Source organism: Gouania willdenowi, chromosome 12, assembly GCF_900634775.1.
Source record: "Gouania willdenowi chromosome 12, fGouWil2.1, whole genome shotgun sequence".
Lineage (NCBI taxonomy): Eukaryota > Metazoa > Chordata > Actinopteri > Blenniiformes > Gobiesocidae > Gouania > Gouania willdenowi.
In genome coordinates this window covers 32,362,640-32,381,846 of record NC_041055.1, presented here as the reverse complement: position 1 = coordinate 32,381,846, position 19,207 = coordinate 32,362,640, and the positions used below count along the sequence as shown (strand labels likewise).

General features: G+C 35.9%; 2 protein-coding genes across 3 annotated transcripts in view; both read left to right on the top strand.

Moving 5' to 3' along the window:
* The first annotated feature begins 1,901 nt into the window (after nucleotides 1-1,901).
* On the top strand, nucleotides 1,902-9,359 carry LOC114473061 (transmembrane protein 230-like). Its single transcript, XM_028462452.1, has 4 exons — nucleotides 1,902-2,037; nucleotides 5,354-5,472; nucleotides 5,563-5,685; nucleotides 8,584-9,359. Exons 2-4 carry the CDS (start codon nucleotides 5,371-5,373, stop codon nucleotides 8,722-8,724), a joined length of 366 nt encoding a protein of 121 aa, XP_028318253.1. The 5' UTR covers nucleotides 1,902-2,037; nucleotides 5,354-5,370; the 3' UTR covers nucleotides 8,725-9,359.
* A 998-nt stretch (nucleotides 9,360-10,357) lies between these two features.
* Nucleotides 10,358-19,207, top strand: part of LOC114473023 (protein turtle homolog A-like) — a 63,780-nt gene continuing 54,930 nt past the window's right edge. For both annotated transcript variants that reach the window (XM_028462386.1, XM_028462385.1), the window contains exon 1: nucleotides 10,358-10,486. The gene's annotated coding sequence lies outside the window, so the exon portion shown is untranslated. The remainder of the gene's footprint in view (nucleotides 10,487-19,207) is intronic.

Genomic DNA, 19,207 nt, shown 5'->3' with positions numbered 1-19,207 from the left:
TGCAGAGACGCTGTGAGATACCTGCAGCAGCAGAAGACTGGAAGTAAAAGAATAATAAGGTAGATCCACTACATCATGGAATGCACTTAGAGAATCCACAATGAGCACTTTGCTTTGATTAAGTCACAGAGCCTCAGGGTCGGCTCCCAAACAGCCCAGTGAAGGGAAACATAAAGAAGAAGAAGAATGGAAAACTGAATTCATTTCACATTATTAATTACAAATCTGTTTTTATAGTTTCACAAAGGAACAGAAGGAAAGATGAATAAAATAAATTCAAACTCTCCAAAGTTTTGTAATACGTCTTTGTTTGGAACCCACTCAAATTACTCAAACTACTTCAACTACTTAAATTACTTAAACTACTTAAATTACTCAAACTACTTAAACTACTTAAATTACTTAAACTTTTTAAATTACTTAAATTACTTAAATTATTAAAACTACTTAAACTACTTAAACTACTTAAATTACTTAAACTACTTAAATTACTTAAACTACTTAAACTACTTAAATTACTTAAACTACTTAAATTACTTAAACTACTTAAATTACTTAAATTACTTAAACTACTTAAACTACTTAAACTACTTAAACTATTTAAATTATTTAAATTATTTAAATTACTTAAACTACTTAAATTACTTAAACTACTTAAACTATTTAAACTATTTAAATTACTTAAACTACTTAAATTACTTAAACTACTTAAATTACTTAAACTATTTAAATACTTAAATTACTTAAACTACTTAAACTACTTAAACTACTTAAACTATTTAATCTACTTAAACTACTTAAACTACTTAAATTACTTAAATTACTTAAACTATTTAAACTACTTAAACTACTTAAACTATTTAAATTATTTAAATTATTTAAATTACTTAAACTACTTAAATTACTTAAACTACTTAAACTATTTAAACTACTTAAATTACTTAAACTACTTAAATTACTTAAACTATTTAAATACTTAAATTACTTAAACTACTTAAACTACTTAAACTACTTAAACTATTTAATCTACTTAAAACTACTTAAACTACTTAAATTACTTAAACTACTACAAAACTACAACAAATAATATAAAAACACAACAATAAGCCTACAATTAAAGCTGTTCCTTATGTTCATTATATTGTGCCAAAGTTAGAATGTGAAGGTGAATCAGTCAAAATTTATCAATTTATTTTTGTTCTTTTAATTTCAAATTTATTGACAAATTGCAATAGTTTACAAATCAGCAAAACAACACAGAGGGAACAAAGTCAGGGAAAACACTAGTAAATAATAAAGCAATGTCACTTGGAGGTACAGGAAACAATTGTTCACACAAAAGCAGAGTTTTTTTTTTTTTTTTACCTTTTTTGTTTTGAGACTAATGACGAAAGATTATTTTCGTAAGATAAAAATAACATATTTTGGTGTTATTACTAGCGTGTTTTTGGTTCTGTTGTATATAAAATCCTTAACCGCATTCCAGAATAATAACTTATATAGGCAGTGATAAACAAATGTAAAATCGTTTTAGCTTCATTGAAACAAAACGTGTATTTATCACACTTATCAGCATATTTGGAAATGTAGATGTTACAGGGATAAATGTTATGTATAATTTGTAAATGTATCCTGATTTTATTATACATACACAATTGAAAGGGGCATAATAACAAGCTTTTTTACACTTTATCTCTTCAAAATATGAGTTCTTAATGTCTTCACTTCTGGATGTAATTTTGTTGTGAAATATTATTTAATTTCTTATATGTGTATTATTACTATTTTCTTCAGTTATTTTTGCACCACTCAACGTCAACATTTATTAATAATCAAGTGGAAATAATTTTAGATTATTGTCTGCCTTCTATTCAATCCGCTTACATTAGTCTGCGCATGCGTCCTGTGGTGAAAACAAGGAAGCCTACGTGCTGGCAGCTAATGGCTAATGGCTAATGGTTAACGGTTAACGGGCTCCGTGATGGAAACCAGTGGCGGTGTTGCAGCTTAAACACGGACTTTCAGCTCTAACTTCAGGTATGGATAAATTAAGCTTTTAAAGTGTCACTGAAAGAGGCTAATTCTACAGCTAATTATTAGCTAACGGACGGCGTGACGTAAGCACAAGTGGACAGGTTTACGTCATACGTTTGTTTTTACTGAAACCTCTGATCAATAATATGTGTAGTAGATGACAGAATGAGTTCTAAAGCAGGTCTGACTCTTTATGAACTTTGACTTGTGTGTTTGAACCTAAAATGTGCTTCATTGTTTTTTAATAATGTGATTATTTAGCCATGTTTACATTGGTTTAGGATGTTCTCTGATATGTTCTCTGATATGTTCTCTGTAGTGACCAGGATGAAGGAGAACATCTCAGAAGGTTCACAGTTAGACATGCGCAGAGATAGTGGAGATAAATGTGCTTTAATTCTGTAAAGGGACACGTGTTCCGTCACTTTTAAAGCTTGGGAATTTTGGAAGTATTGAAAAAAAATAATTTTTTCATGGTAATTTTTCTTTTTAATTAACCAGAAACTTTGATGTTACTGAGTAGAGCCCGTTACTAGGTATCACTATATCCTGATATGTGTGCGTTAGCTTCAGCTAACCAAACATTCTCTGTACTATGAAGCAGGATATAAACACGATGACTAACCCAGGTGATTTCAGCATGGCTACGTGCGCGCTCCTGTGACAGGGGGCGGAGTTAACAGCGTCAGACCAATCACAAAGCAACTTGCGTCACTATTGAGGAATAATTCTTCAAAAATATGAATAATTTAAACTTGAAATCTAAATCTGTGTGTTTCTTATAGGATGTGACAATAAATATTCTCTCTCCTGTCAGTGCCAAATCAGATCCACACAGAGACGTGTTCACAATGATCCGCCTTTTATTGGAGAGCTCGATTTCTAAGACAGCTGATTGGTCAGGAGGCGGGGCTTAAGTACATGCCCAGATCTTAGCTCAGCTTTGTGGTACAGGCCCTAAATGTTAATAAAGTTTTATTGGTTTTACCTGTAGTGTGAGTGAGGATGGATTAATTACTTTTAGACAGGCGTCAAAGTATTTACTCAATTTGTTTAAAGTATATACTGTATATCCGTTTTCAAGCTAATATCGGACCGATATTGATATCGGATCAGTACATATGTTGACCCATTATTGTGACTTTTAACCTTTTTTCACCATCTTTCATACTTATTTAACCACATTCTCAGTTTCTCCTGCCCATTATTTACCAATTTCTGTTGTTTTTTTAAATCCCATTTCACCACCTTTTCCACCATATTTTTTTTGTCACTTTTAATCCATTTTATTAGTGATTAAATCCAGGATTTCCATCTTTAAGATGACTATAATTATAATAATAATAATAATGATAAACGTTCCTGGATAACAGTGGATATTATTCAGATGAATTAATAAATGTGGTTATCACAGATTCATAGAACAATGGACCATCATTTTACTGACTTTATGGATGGACCCCAAAAATCTCTCTCCTTTATTCCCCTTGATAGCACACCTTTGCTGTGTGTGTGTTTTGCACTGAGCAGAGATGGATAAACACACACACACACACACACACACACACACACACTTACTCTGCTGTCAGATCACTGTGAGACACCACACGTCTGTTCACTCTGTGAGAACTACTGGTTTGTCCTTCTCTAGTAATAGTGATGGTGTGAGACTGTGAGCCGAGCTGTACATATGATGATAAACATGTAGAAAGAGATCTGAGTGAATATCTCTGCAGCTGTGACTCATCGACTGAGCTCCATTTAAATTAAACGTAGACTTATATTATTAAAGGTTTAGAGTTTGACTTTTTATGTTCTCGGTCGCTTTCTATCTGTGCTGGATTGAGTGAATATTAGAAGTCAATGCTGTCGACAATTAATGTATTTATGTTTTCCTCTCTTTGATATCTTAAACATTGACATTATTCCCTGCAGAGCTCTGTGTGGCCACAAGGGAGCGCTGTTGTCTGAAATAAAACATGATATGATATAGATAGACAGGTTGTGTTAGTTTTTATTATTTTACACATCAAAGATTCCTTTAGATCAGGATTAAACTGAACAGTTGACTCCCTCAATTTTGCTCCTAAGGCACAAAACCACAACATATATACATGACAACAAAAATACATAAAATGATAAGATTGAAAAATATAAAAACTTACAGAAAAACAGAAAAATGACAACAAAATACACAATTTTGTTGCAAAGACACAATAACGAGAAAAAAAACATACAAAATGTACAGAAAAAATAGAAAAAATTACAACAAAATACACAAGTTTTGTCCAAAGACACAAAACCACTACAAATATAGAAATGTACAAAAATACACAAAATGACGAGAAAACATTTTCGGAAAAAGAGAAAAATTATTACAAGATACATGCGTCTTCAACAGTGCATGATTTACCGTCTAACTTCAGCTACAAGAGCGTGTCAGCGCACTGTTTAAGGGAGAGTAAAGGTCCCTTAGGAGAGCTCTTTTTCTCTGCTTCATTGTCTACTATACCAAACCTCAGAGTTGGAACTGTCACAACTGTTTTTATCCGGTTTCCGTAAACTAAAGAGGTTTACATCAACATCTTTAACTTTCCTGATTATTTAGAGCAACTAAAAGCAGCACAATTTGTTATTTTGACTGAAAATGTTGCTAAATGATCTAAAAAAAATAGAAATAGAAAACAATGACATTTTAATGTACTGTATTTATGTATTTATTGTATTTATAAAATGCAATTTTATAACAAAGCAGAAGAGTACTCCAACATAGAAAGAAACAAGAATCATACAATAAAATGAAAAATAAGAAAACTATTTTTTTTCTTTATATTCACAAAGAAAACTCACAAAAAGAGAAGAATGAATAAATTTACCCTATAATGAAATCATGATATTTGTTCAAAGTACTTAATTAGTCATTTACAATGAAATTGAATGTTATTAATTCTGTGCTGTTAATAATTCTCTATTTGAGCCCAAAAACCAATTGATTGATCATAATAATAAAATGAATGTGTGAGGGATTCTGGTTTCATTATTGCAAAAAAAATGCATTTATTGTGTTAATCTAAAAATGTGGATAAATACAAATTGGTTTGGTAGAACACAATGAGATGTTTACAGGCAGTGGGGCCGTGTGACATCATCAATCACATGATTTCAAGATGGAGGAACTCAGGCTCTCACACTATAAAGTAGAGACATTTTTAAAAGACAATTAAATGAATATGGTGAATAATAATGTTTTGTCAGACATAGATCTACTAATAAGGACATTTAGATGATTTCAGACCAAACTTCTTTTTTTTTCTCCCAGTTTCTTCTTTTTCCAAAATGAAAAGTAGCCAAAGCAGCTCATCAGCTGCTGGATTATCCATCAACAAGGTGAAATACTCTCGACTGGCTGCAGATGACGATGGTTACATCGACTTACAGGTAAAAACTTCTATTACATATTACTCACTCAGAGCTGTAATCTCCACCATAAAACTGCGTAAAAACACTCCGCGCTCTGACTCGTTACAGTTCAGGAGGAGTCCACCCAGGATCCCCTACAAGGCCATCGCTTTGGCTATATTTCTGTTCCTTGTCGGATCCCTGCTCATCATTTTTGGAGCTCTTCTATTGTCAGGAACCATCGAGGTGGAGGTGAGTTTACTCTAGACCAAAGGTGTTAAACTCATTTTAGTTCAGGGGCCAAACACAGACCAGTTTAATCTCATGTGGGCCAAAGATTTTAGACGACAAAACGAGCAATTTTATCCTTCATGTGCCCGAGTTTGAACATTCACCTACAATAGTATGTAAAGTATTTACAGCACTGACTATAAGCCTTTTCACACCCTCGCTCTAGTTCAGTTCTCGGTCAAGAGGTATAAACTCACCATAGCTGACGGTGTAAACTGCCAGTCTGACAGAGATTTAGATCATTTTTCCCGGTTGGAGCGTTGATTCTTTGAAAAAATATTACGGAAAAGTGGTATCGATCTCTAAGGTAGAAATACCTTGCTGCTAAAGCTAATGGTGCTAAAGCTAATGGTGCTAAAGCTAATGGTGTTAAAGCTAATGCTGCTAAAGCTAATGGTGCTAAAGCTAATGCTGCTAAAGCATTAGCTTTAGCAAAGTTAATGCTGCTAAAGCTAATGGTGATAAAGCTAATGCCACTAATGCTGCAAACAAGCTAATAATGTAGGTTTTTCTTGACTTTTCATCAGTGATCAATCAGCTGATCAGCGCTGTTTCACTTATCCTGTCCAAAATGAGACGGAAATACACAAAACAGCATCAAAAATATACTAAATGACAAAAAAAACAACAAAAAGCACAAAATTAGTGAAAAATATACAAAAATATACCAAAGGATTCCAAAACCACAATAATCAATGACAAAAATGCACAAAACAACTATGCAAACACACAAAAACATTATTATTATTATTATTATTATTATTATTATTATTTATCTAAATACTGACATTTTCATGATAAATGCTGATAATGTGGTCCTTGGATCAGACAATCACATTTTTGTGGCTCCTGCTGTGATAACATCTGCCCACCTCTGGTTCAGATTATGCATTAAATATGAACAGGTTTATCTGATGGTGTAGTAGCTGAACTGGTGATCAGTTTATCTGGTGACACGTCACAGCAGAAGCTTCTACAATCACACGCTGTGTTTAGTGATTCTCTGGTTGGAGGTAATTAAAAGTTTAAATAATTATGTTTTTTCATCATATCACACATTTCTTTGGGACTTTTTCCTGTTAGCTATGGGTTAGCATTGTGGCTAACAGCGATTTAGCAGTATAATCTTGCATTATTTCAGCGTAAAATCCTGATTTTCAGTCATCTAAAGCATGTAAAATGTGAAATAATGAGAGTAGTTGACTCTATTAACCCTATTTATCACAATTTCACAAGGTTTAATAACCAGTAAAGTGTCTAACTGTCTAAACATAGATAAGATGATGAAACTGACAAGTATGATCCTAGACTGTTACCATGACAGCAGATGCATTATTTACTCTTTAAAACCTGAAGAGATGTTTGACATGAGTGTGATTTTATTTGTTTAGACACTGTTAATATCAACACACTCTCAAAGCAAACGTGTGGATTATTTTTGAATTTAATGAAAGCAACATGTCGTTATAATCCTAAAATCACCTCCGTGTTTCCTGTGTTTAATAACTGGGAGTCAAAGCGTCTCACACTGACTCAGACACCACTTCGTCTATTTGGTGCCATTAGTTAGTAGGAAGAGAATAAAGACTGATCTGAGTATTTTAGCCATCCAGGTAACCCACACACTGTTAAAAACAGACTTTATCATCCTGTAGGAGGAACAATATGGAACAGGAAGAAGATTTCAGCTCTGAAAACAAAGCTGGAAATGTCTTATTTTAGTATCAGTCAGGTTTAATACCTACTTATCCTATCCATGAGTCTTTGTCCCAGCTGAGAGTGTGAGGAGGATGTGATGCCAACGCACAAAATGACTCCAAAGTCACACAAAATAACAAAAAACGCTACAAAACAACAACAAAGATGCACAAAATTATGAGAAAAAACATACAAATTTACATAAAAACTAAAAAATGTCAACAAAATACACACAACTCACAAAATGACTCCAAAAGTCACATGAAATAACAAAAATGCACAAAATAACGAGAAAAAACATGCAAATTTACAGAAAAATAACAATTGCCTGACTTTAAATTCAGAATTTTGCTCCTAAGGCACAAAACCACAACATATATACATAATGACAACAAAAATACACAAAATGACAAGATTAAAAAATATAAAAACTTACAGAAAAATGACAACAAAATACACAAGTTTTCTCCAAAGACACAAAACCACTACAAATATACAAATGTACAAAAATACACAAAATGACGAGAAAACATTTTCGGAAAAAGAGAAAAATTATTACAAGATACATGCGTCTTCAACAGTACGTGATTTACCGTCTAACTTCAGCTACAAGAGCGTGTCAGCGCACTGTTTAAGGGAGAGTAAAGGTCCCTTAGGAGAGCTCTTCTTCTCTGCTTCATTGTCTACTATACCAAACATCAGAGAAAAAACATACAAATTTATATAAAAACTAAAAAATGTTGACAAAATACACACAACTCACAAAATGACTCCAAAAGTCACATGAAATAACAAAAATACACAAAATGACGAGAAAAAACATGCAAATTTACAGAAAAATAACAATTGCCTGACTTTAAATTCAGAATTTTGACTTTTTTTCTCAAAAGAAAGAAAATACTTCTGACTTATTTTTTCTCAGAATTCTGATTTTAAGCTCATAATTCTGACGTTGTTCCAAATTAAACCCTGGTTTTGATTTTAGACTGACATGAACTGTAGCAGCGCTCTGTGCTGCTACATGTGTTAGAGGAACGAGGACATGAGTCACTGAGCAGACCTGAGGCGACTCCTCACCTACACACTGTTTAAATCCCTCTGCAGCGTCTAATCTCTGCCTGTGGGCCTCCAACGTTCCTATGTTCTTCTGTTGTTGTGCAGCACCCTGACAGAACCATCCCCGTCATCATCATCGGGCTGCTCGTCTTCCTCCCTGGGTTCTACCATCTGAGGATCGCCTGCTACGCTGCTAAAGGTTACCGAGGCTACTCCTACGAAGACATCCCAGACTTTGGTGACTGAACCTGGTGGAAAACATACACGTTTCTTATTTTAGATGCTTCGTAATGATGGATCATCTACCCCCCCCACCCCCCCCCTGCTGTTTTTATTTTTTTTTATTTATATTCTGGATGCTGCTTTAGAAAAACCAAAGAAATGCTGTTTTTGTGTTTTCACTGAGATGAACTCTGTGTTTGCTGCCCGGGGCTGCACATATGCACGCTGTTTAACATTTAATGTGCACAGAATGTCACATCTGAGCTTTGCCTGTAAACAGCAACAATAGATCTATTCAAACTAGAGAAGACGTTAAAACCTGCAGGACTGCAGCACTCCAGGACTCATTATGGACATCTAACTAAGTGGTTCTCAACCTTTTCAGGCCCAAAATAAAGGTTCCAGAGAGCAGGGTATGGCATCAATTTAGTGCCAAAAACCCAAGCGCATAAAAACTGTAACCACGCACAGTTAGATCACTTTCTGCACGTGCGCCGTCTCAGTCTGTGCGCTCGCAGAAAGGCATCGGGAAATGTGGTAAAATGGGATTTTAAAAACTACAGAAATTGGTTAAAAGTTGTAAATCGTAGGTAATGGAATTAAAAAATGTTGGAAAAATTGATTTAAATTGGCAAATAATGGGCATTACAAGTTATGAATGTGGTTAAATTGGCAAAAAATAAAATGTGGTGAAAACAGGTAAAAGTGACAATAATGGGTCAACATATGTGACATTAGGTGTAAAAGTGGTGGAAAGGGTTTATAAGTGCTGAACATGTTTGGAAAGTGGAAAAAATGTGCAGAAAATGCAATAAAATGTGATGTAGAAGTTTCAGAAATGTGAGTAATGAAGCAAAAATGCATTAAAAGGAGCAAAAATATGGCAATAAAAAGTGATGAAAATAGGTTAAAATATGGTGAGTTTGGTGTAGTTGCAGAAAAAGGGTAAAAATAAGTAAAATTGATTGAGAACTTGTGATCTAATGTATGTAGCTTTGTTCAGGTCAAACTAGAGCAGAACTTTAAGACACACTGAAGGATTTCTCAGATTATACCATTGATTCATGATATTTTTTTCTGTTTGAAAAGTATTTCTGAAAACTGTTACAGATGTATTATTTTTTACATATTTGTTTGATAAAAAAAAATGAATCAATAAACGTAATAAATATGTTTAAGTTGTGGGTGAATATTTTGAAGAAGAAGCTTTCAGAAGAAAACAACGATGAAGGATGTGCAGCGGTCACAGGAGGAGTAGAGTGGTTCCTCCTCCAGGGGGCGCTCTCACTCTACAGGATCACACTGATGCGTCTGCGTGAGTAAATCACTTTAAACTGCTTAAAACTTCACCTGCTGGAGAATACCTACAGTTTACACATTATTCATTAACATACACACAAACTAAACCCATTATCTGTAAAATAAATAAATAAATAAAGCAGTGAAATCTATGACTAAACAAAAACAAAGTTTAAAAAATGAATAAATGTAATTTAAATTTCTGTGCATTTGTGTCACACATTAACACGTTATAAGAATTATCTTTGTAGTGATTCTTTAAAATTTAAAGCAGAAGATTTACTGACTGGTTGGTTCACCCGCAGCGCAGCACCGGAAGTGGGCGTGGCCGGAGGAGGGCTGGGTCACCTGTCCGGCACTGAGCACCTGTTGGCAGCTCGTGACCACCCTGCAACAGAGTGTAACACACACACACACACACACACACACACGGACTGGAAACATTACAAACATAAAGACTGAAGGAGGAGATGAGAACCATCAACAGGTATGTGCGTGTTTGTGCGTGCGTGTGCGTGTGTGTGTTTAATTTGCTGTGACAACCTTTGCTTATCAATCATGATTCTTATGGGAAACAAACACCATGACGTCATCTATCAGATCAATTCATCTTAGCAGGAAGTTCTTCTAAAAGAACCATTTGTTTCCTGCTGAGTAGAGCTGTCCCGATACGACGGTTTCACCTCCGATACGATACTGAATTTTTACAGCCTCGCGTGTTGGCCTGATTTCAAACCGATCTGATGTGTGTTTTTTTTGGTGATTTATTGCGATATTCCACAGTACAATTATGGTATCAAAAACCATTTAATGTCGCTAACATCTGCGTAGCACATAAACACGATGTGTCAGTGAACGCACCATCAGACCTTGTTAAACTACCTCACTTCTCTATGACTTATAACTTTATTTTTATTAAACATATTGGACACTTTGACAGATGGATGTGGTTAGTTTTAAAGAATTTTAGGACTTTACAGAATTGGAATCTGTTGAACTGAAAAAAATAGACAATTTAACATGAATAATAGAAAATAAAAACATATGTGCATAATACTTAATCTTATTATCTGCACCTTGTTTTAGTTTTTTTTTAAAATACTACTTACCTTATGTAAATATTCTGCTGTGTTTTTTTATCCTTTAATATGAGCCAATGCAACAAAATGTTGTTCTTATCTGTAGTGTAAAGTTCAAGTTTGAATGACAAAGAAAGTCTAAGAAGTAAAAGTTAAACTTTTAAAAATACATATGATTTGACAGTTTGATAAACATTTCACTTGTTTTATATATTTGTGCTTAAATTACAGTTACCATTTCCTTGTTCTCGCAAGTTTAAATAAAATGAAATAAACTGTATTTCTTACCATTTTGTAGTTGTAAAGGTGAAATTTATAATTATTGATATTGCAGTACTGTATATTGTATTATTTAGTGTCGGGATATATCATATTGTGACATGCAAATCGGGAATCAATCAGAAACTCAGTATTCTGACTTTTTCTTTGAATACTTATTGTTCTTATAATGACTATTTTGCTCAGAATTCAGGTTTTGAACCCATAAATCTTGAGTTTTTTTATTTTTTTATCAGAACATTAATAACAGTAACAATAATAATAAAAAAAGCATTATTATTGATGGTATCAGTTCACAACAAACCTTGTATGCGTTACATACGCTGAGGTAATTCCTGTGTTTAATGTGCATGAATGCATCTGCAAAGCCAGAATATTAGGAGACAGAAACTAGAACACACACACACACACACACACACACACACACACACACACACACACACACACACACACAGGTTTGTGCCTGGAGCAACATTCGTCACTTCTCTCTCAGAGTTTAGAAGACGGAGCCTGACTGCAGACAGTCACGTGACCGTTGCTATGACGACGCCTCACCGTTTCTGATTCACTCAATTCTGACTTTAATCAATTAATTCTGACTTTAATAGAAAAATTGTAAGATTAAGTCAGAGTTCTGAATTTAATCTCACAATTTTTACTTTAAAGGTCCTTTTTCATGCAAATCAACTTTTTTCAGCTTTTAACCTTGTTACAACGTTAATTCCTAATTAAAATCAACCCAAAGTATTATTGGGATTCCTTCCTGCATCTCTGAGACATCCTCAATAATCTGCTCTGAGCTGCTGCTCTGTCTTCTTCTGAAAAACAAGCGGCTCAAATTCTTGTGACGTCACTAGAATTCTGAACCGTACCCTCCAGGAAGTGCCTGCTGCTGGTGCCACGCCTCCACAGTGAACATACACGCCCATTCTCTCTGGTGCAAGAGGCCGAAGCACATCTGTTTGTTTGGATGGTCATTGTTTTTGTACCGATAGATAATGTCTGGTGACCCAAAATGTGTGTTTGACTGTGAACGTCCTCGGAATGTGTTCAAACTTCCTAAAGAAGAGGTTGGAATTTATCTCTGGGAGCACGTGACACACCATCCATCATCCGTTAGTCTGTGACTGTCACTTTACAGAACACTGCTTGGTGAACCTTGGCCAGTTCTAAAGTGGATTGTCTTGTAAATTACGTCTTCAAACCAGAGCGATTCCCACAATAAACCCCACTGATGGAGAGGCCACAAACCTCTAGCTAAATGTTAGCCATACTCACTTCTTTGTCTTTATATTTGAAATACATTCTCTGGAAGTGTTTACAAAGTGTGGTGGGCGTGGCTGTTGCCCATGCTGCCAGGGCTCTAGGGCTACATCATGAAATGGGCGGAACTCACACGGGGAGAGGCGGTGCTCCGAGAAACCGTGCGTCTTAACTTTTGGTTTGAAAGAAAACAAGTAATATTTTTTAATAAATTAGTATTTTATTTTGCACAATGTAAAATATTACCCATATGAGGCTGTAGTTGATGTTGGAAGGTCTTAATATAGCATGATATACAGTAAGACCTTGAAACTAATAATTCTGACTTTAAACATAGAATTCTGACTTTAATCTCAGAATTATTTGATTAAAGTCAGAATTGTGAGATTAAAGACAGAGTTCCAACTTTAATCTCAGAATTTTGACTGCAGACAGTGACGTGGGCGTTGCTATGACGATGACTGATGTGTTTGGTTTCCCACAGCAGCAGACGGACTGCAGGTGAAGCCTCACGGTGTCTGGTTCACACTCAGATTAACAAACACACACACACACACACACAGAGCCTTCAGCAGTGAAGAGACAAACCCAAATCCTGCTGTGTGTGTGGGACATTAAATGAGTTGATCCTGGATTTTAATTTGGTAATATAGGATTATCCTCTGACGGCTGTAACATTTCTCTATGTTTGTTCTGCCAACAGTAGATTTTCAAACATGTTCTATTTTCTGTTAAGTGCGTGCGCGTGTGTGTGCGTGTGCATGTGCATGTGTGTGCATGTGTGTGAGAATTTAAAGCAGGCTTTTTCTCAGCCGTGTGTGAGCTTCAAAGTGACGAGTGGGAAAGAAATAAAGACAGACACATGATGGAAGGAACGCTAAAGGCAGAACGTCATCCTCAGCTTCTCTAGTGAGAATTTTATTAATGAACTTCATTACTTTGATTAAGGTTAAGGTCAGAATTCTGAGTTTAAAGTTAGAATTTTGAGATTAAATTCACTGTCAAAGGATTCTGACTTTAATATCTCAGAGTTCAAAGTCAGAAATTTGTTATTAAAGTAATAATTCTGTGGAACAAAGTCAGAATTCTGATATTAAATTAAGAATTCTAAGTTTAAAGTCAATGTACTGTTATTAAAGTCAGAATTCTGAGTTTAAAACCCAAATTCTAAGTTTAGTCAGATTTCTGACTTTAATATCTCAATGAGATTAAAGTCAGAATTCTGAGACTAAAGTGATTAGCTCAAGGCTCATTTATCTTCATGAAGAAGAAGTTCTTATTTGTCCTGTCCACACATGCTCACTTTATTCAACTTTACTTTTTTTCAGTGCAGTTGTAGAAATTAAGTTTGTTTTTCAATTTTTACACGTATTTCCAACAAGAATTTTTCTGAGATAATCTTTGTTGATCTGGAGGATCAAGGTTGTTGCTTTGTGTTCGCTTTTTAAATCCATGTTTTACATAATAACCATCTGAATAGAAGCAGCACAACAACAACAACACGTTAAGTGCTTTTAAACCTCAGAATATGAAGCTTTCTGATGAAAACTAAAAAAAAAACAAACTTTTAAGGCGCTATTTTAAAGGGATCCTCCACTGTTTTTACAAGTGTTGCCCAAAATCTTTAATCAGAATCAGAATCAGAATCAACTTTATTGGCCAGGGGTGTATGAATACACATGAGGAATTTGTTTTGGTGACCTGTGCTTTCTCAGGTAGTGTAACATTAAATAATAACAATCAACTAGAATAAAGAAAAATAAAGAAAAATAAATAAAAATAAATAAAAAAAGAAGTATAAACATAAATATAAGAGTAGTTAGACTAATATGTGCAAACTAAATAATAATAATAATGAAATAAAATAAAAATACAATAATAATAATAAGAAGATAATAGTGCAGTAGTGCATTGATGAGTAGTGCAGGTGAACATTTAAATAAATATGTCCATGAACATTCGCAGTGACAGGTTGATCCAGGGTTGTTATGTTTAGTTCCAGGTTATTTCACAGTAACAGAAACAGGTCTGACACTCTTTGACTGTATAGTGTTGATCAGAGTGACAGCCTGGGGGAAGAAACTGTTTTTATGGCGTACAGTGATCTGTAGCGTCTGCCGGAGGGGAGGAGTTTAAACAGATTGTGTGCAGGGTGGGAGGAGTCTGCAGTGATGCTACCTGCCCGTTTCCTGACCCTGGACAGGTATAAGTCTTGGATGGAGGGCAGATCAACACCAATTATCTTTTCTACAGTCCTGATTATCCGTTGTAGTCTGTGTCTGTCTAGTTTGGTTGTAGATCCAAACCAGACAGTGATGGAGGTGCACAGAACAGACTGAATGATGGAGGTGTAGAACATGGTCAGCAGCTCCTGGGGCAGGTTGAACTTCCTCAGCTGATACAGGAAGTACTTCCTCTGCTGTGCCTTTTTCCTGGTTGTGTCTATGTGGGAGGTCCACTTCAGGTCCTGTGAGATTGTGGATCCCAGGAACCTGAAGGAGTCCACGGTAGCCACTTTGCTGTTCAGAATGGTAAGGGGGGGGGGGGAGCCAGCTGTTCCACCTCCGTCTGAAGGCAGACTCGTCCCCATCCCTGATGAGACCGATGACGGTGGTGTCGTCTGCAAACTTCAGGAGTTTCACAGAGGGGTCCCCTGAGGTGCAGTCATTGGTGTAGAGGGAGAATAGCAGTGGGGAGAGAACACACCCCTGAGGGGCGCCAGTGCTGAGTGACCGGGTGCTGGATGTGATGCTTCCCAGCCTTACTTGCTGCTTCCTGTCAGTCAGGAAGTTGGTGATCCACTGACAGGTGGAGGCCGGCACTGTGAGCTAAAATGTATTTATTAGAAGTTCTATGTCTAACAAAAGCTGTTAAATGATCTAAAAATCAGGCTGAATGTTTCACTCCAATAGAAAACAATGGGATGTTTACAGGCCGTGTGACATCATCAATCATGTGATTTCAAGATGGAGGAACACAGGCTCTAAAACTGTAAAGTAGTCCTATTTTTAAAAGGTAATTAAATTAATATGGTGCATAATATTAATGTGTTTTGTTTGACATAGATCTACTAATGAGGACATTTAGAAGATTTTTGGCCAAACTTGTAAAAAAAGGGGGAGAATCCCCTTAAATCATGAAAGGTTCCAATATGTTTAAAAAAAAAAAAAAAAAAAATCTAAAAACACAATTTGAAAAGTAAAAAATTGAATTATATCACATATATTTATTTATTTAAATACTTAACATCAACCAGAGAGCTACAATATCTAGCTTTCACTTCTTTCCATCACCAGGGACTCGTTTCTTCCTGTTTGGATTGTAGCCTGTGGCCCCGCCCCTTTCCCCACATATTTGGCTTAACAAACTAAAACGGATCAGCTCCCAAATCTGTGAATCCAACCTTTTTCCATATGTGATCTGGCACTCATCAGTTGTTTTGGTCGTCCATGTGCACCCCCATCTTACGTAAAACTCTGATCCATCCAGTGGAGGAATGGAGATGTAGGACCTCAGATTCTCCATGATCATGGACAAATATGGAATTTACGTTCTGACAGAAATACCTTAAAATTCTCTCTCTTTATTTAAAATCATGTCCCAATATAATATCACAGAAACACTAGGGCTGCACGGTTTTAACAAAAAACCTAATTGAGATTTTTCTGACAGATATTGAGATTACGATTTTTAAAGATATTTTATACATTTAAATGCATATGCGTTTTATTTATTTATGTACTTATTTTCCAAATTCCGTGTTTTCTATGGGTACATTGTAGCTTACCACCACTGTTATGACTGATGTAAGTGAATAATGGTTTCTGTAATGCGCTTTGAGTCTCCTCGAAAAAAGCGCTATATAAATCCAAGCCTTTCTTATTAATAGTAGTGCCATAGCGTACCCCTTGGGGTACTCGTACCCCCATTTGAGAAACAGTGTTCTATACCATCACTTTCTCAAATATAAATATATTTCAAATAAAACGCAGTAGAAAGAGACGAAGAAAGAGAAAAAGGAAGAAATAAAAACATACAGAATATAACAAAAATTTGTGTGGGTGCGTGTGTGTGTGTAACAGAACTGAGGTCACAGCAGGTTTAAACTGTGAGTAAAAACTGTAGCACACACATTTCATCCTGCTGTGGTGTAAAATGTTTAAGTGGAGCCTTTTTTCAGCTGCGTGTGTCACAGCGTGTTAGAACCACTGTTATCCTCCATGTTTGTTCACTCTCTGGTCAGGGGGTTAATGTTCACTTCAGCTGCTGTGGAACAGTCCTGCCCTGCAGAGCAAACACCTGGCCCTCCACGTTTCCCTGCACACCCGCGCTGCCTCAGTCAGACCCAGGCAATAAGAGGTTGATTTGTTTCTAACCGACGTGTTGGTCTCAATGTTTCAATGTGTGTGTGATTCGGATCATCAGGAGGAAAGATGTGGAGAATGAGTCGGGTTACCATGGTTACGATCTGTCTTACACACACACACACACACAAAGGATGTATGTGTGTCTAAAAAAAAAAAAGGACAAAAGATGTGTTGCCAGGTTGTAAAGTGTGTGCGTGTGTGTGTGTTTGCTGAAGCAGACTTTGACTCGGTCATGAAATGTAAAAAGGTCATAAAACTGTTTGATCTGACCTGGATCAGAGAAACTGGAACATGTTGAAGTCGTAAAAGTCTCAGTCACAGGTTTTCAGACTCTCATCCAGGAGTTTCAAACCTATGTTAGTTCAGGGGCCAAATACGAATACGGGGCCGCAGAGGTTGGGAATCAAACTATTTCAACATTAGTGCTACTTTGCATTTCCATGACTAGTGCAGTACCCGTAGAAAGTATGTGTTGCTATAGAAACGTGGAAGGTTAAGGAGCTTTTTCATGGATGGTTTACATGGAAACTTTAATTTCTCTTTAATTCAAAATAAAAGTTGAATCCTCTTTAAACTGACCTTGTAAACATTTAAGGTTCTATTCTCACGTCTGGACTTTTTTTTACACGCCTACAGTTACGCACTTCTCTCCTACGTTTATTCTATGGTCCAGGCTGCTGACACGCCCACCATGCGTAAGGAGCCAAAAAGGGCGTAGTCTGTGAATGAAGGCGGGCTTTAGGAAAAGAGGCGGTGATGTCATTTTTTTGGGCTGTCTAGAAATCACGGAACCTGGAGTTTTCCCAACGTTTGTAAATGTCGTTGAAATCCGTGAAAAATGATAAAGTTCACTTTTAATTTGAAACACCTTCATTGATAAACAATGTACTGTAACAGGTTGATTCGATCAGATTATTGATCAGATCATTGATCAGATTATTGCAGTGTGATTGAGGATTGGCCGCAGTAAAAATCTCTCACCGTCGTCGTCATAAAGCGTGACAGAGTTAGATGATGTAGATATGATGTAATAACGCGTCCACAGAGCGTCCTGCTTTAATACAGAGGGATGTTTACAGTGAATCACAACTATTAACTTCTATAATACACAGTTTTAAATATAAATAGTTTAAAGCGACCTGAGCCTCATTAAAATATGTGTGGGAACAGTTTGTGTTCCATCCTCATCTGCATATGACAGCATGTTTCACTCTGTAGTGGATCAAACTGTGACTTTACGTTGGACATAGTATGAAAATAGTTGAATCACTGTGACCAACGTGGACAGAAGTCTGTGTCTGTCACAGTTTTAATTAATCACACAGCAGCAGCTGAGTGATCACAGCTGCTGCTGTGTGACGCACTAGTCCATGTGGCTTCAAATGTAACTAAGTCCATATTTCTAGTACAATATAATGTTTCACCTTATGGGGGCGCTGCACTTATTCCAGGGTTAGAAGAACGTAAGAGGAAAAGGACTTACGCACACCTGAGAATGCGCGTAAAGCCAGATATTAATGGAAACACCCACATTTCAGGGCTGCTTTACCCACAGTGCGTAACTGGGATGAAGGCGTGCCCCGACTGCCGCGGCACCGCAATCTGTCACAGGCTGCCCATGACTGGACACGCCCTCTGCCCACAGAGCGATTGGTGATGTCATCAGTTCTAAAATTTGATGAATACTTAAATAACGGTATCATTGCAGACCAAACAAAACCAAAGTTGCACACCATTGAACCAAGCAGCAGCCATGTTGAAAGTCTCAGCTCTGTCTGAGCCTGATTCACAGAGATATTTGAGGAACACACACACACACACACACACACACACACACACACACACACACACACGCACACAGAGCTTTCTTGCTTTATAGATAGATAGATATAAAAGTATATAAGACACTGACAATATCCAAGCAATAGATGACAAGCAAGAACTATATTTATTTAATTTGGGGAAATATAGTCAAATATTCTGTGGATTGAGCTGAATTTTGGAAAAACTAGATTTGTTCCAACAATTTAAGAGTAAAAATGACTTCCATGGTGTTTTACAAACTGAAAACTGAACCCCTGCAATTATTGTAGAGTTTCAGTGAATTTGAGACAAATTCACTGAAACTCCACTTGAATAATTATAAAGTTCTACTTCCAAATAAATATGTTGAAATATTCTTTTATTTAGTTTTTTATTTTAAGTTATTTATTTTTGCAT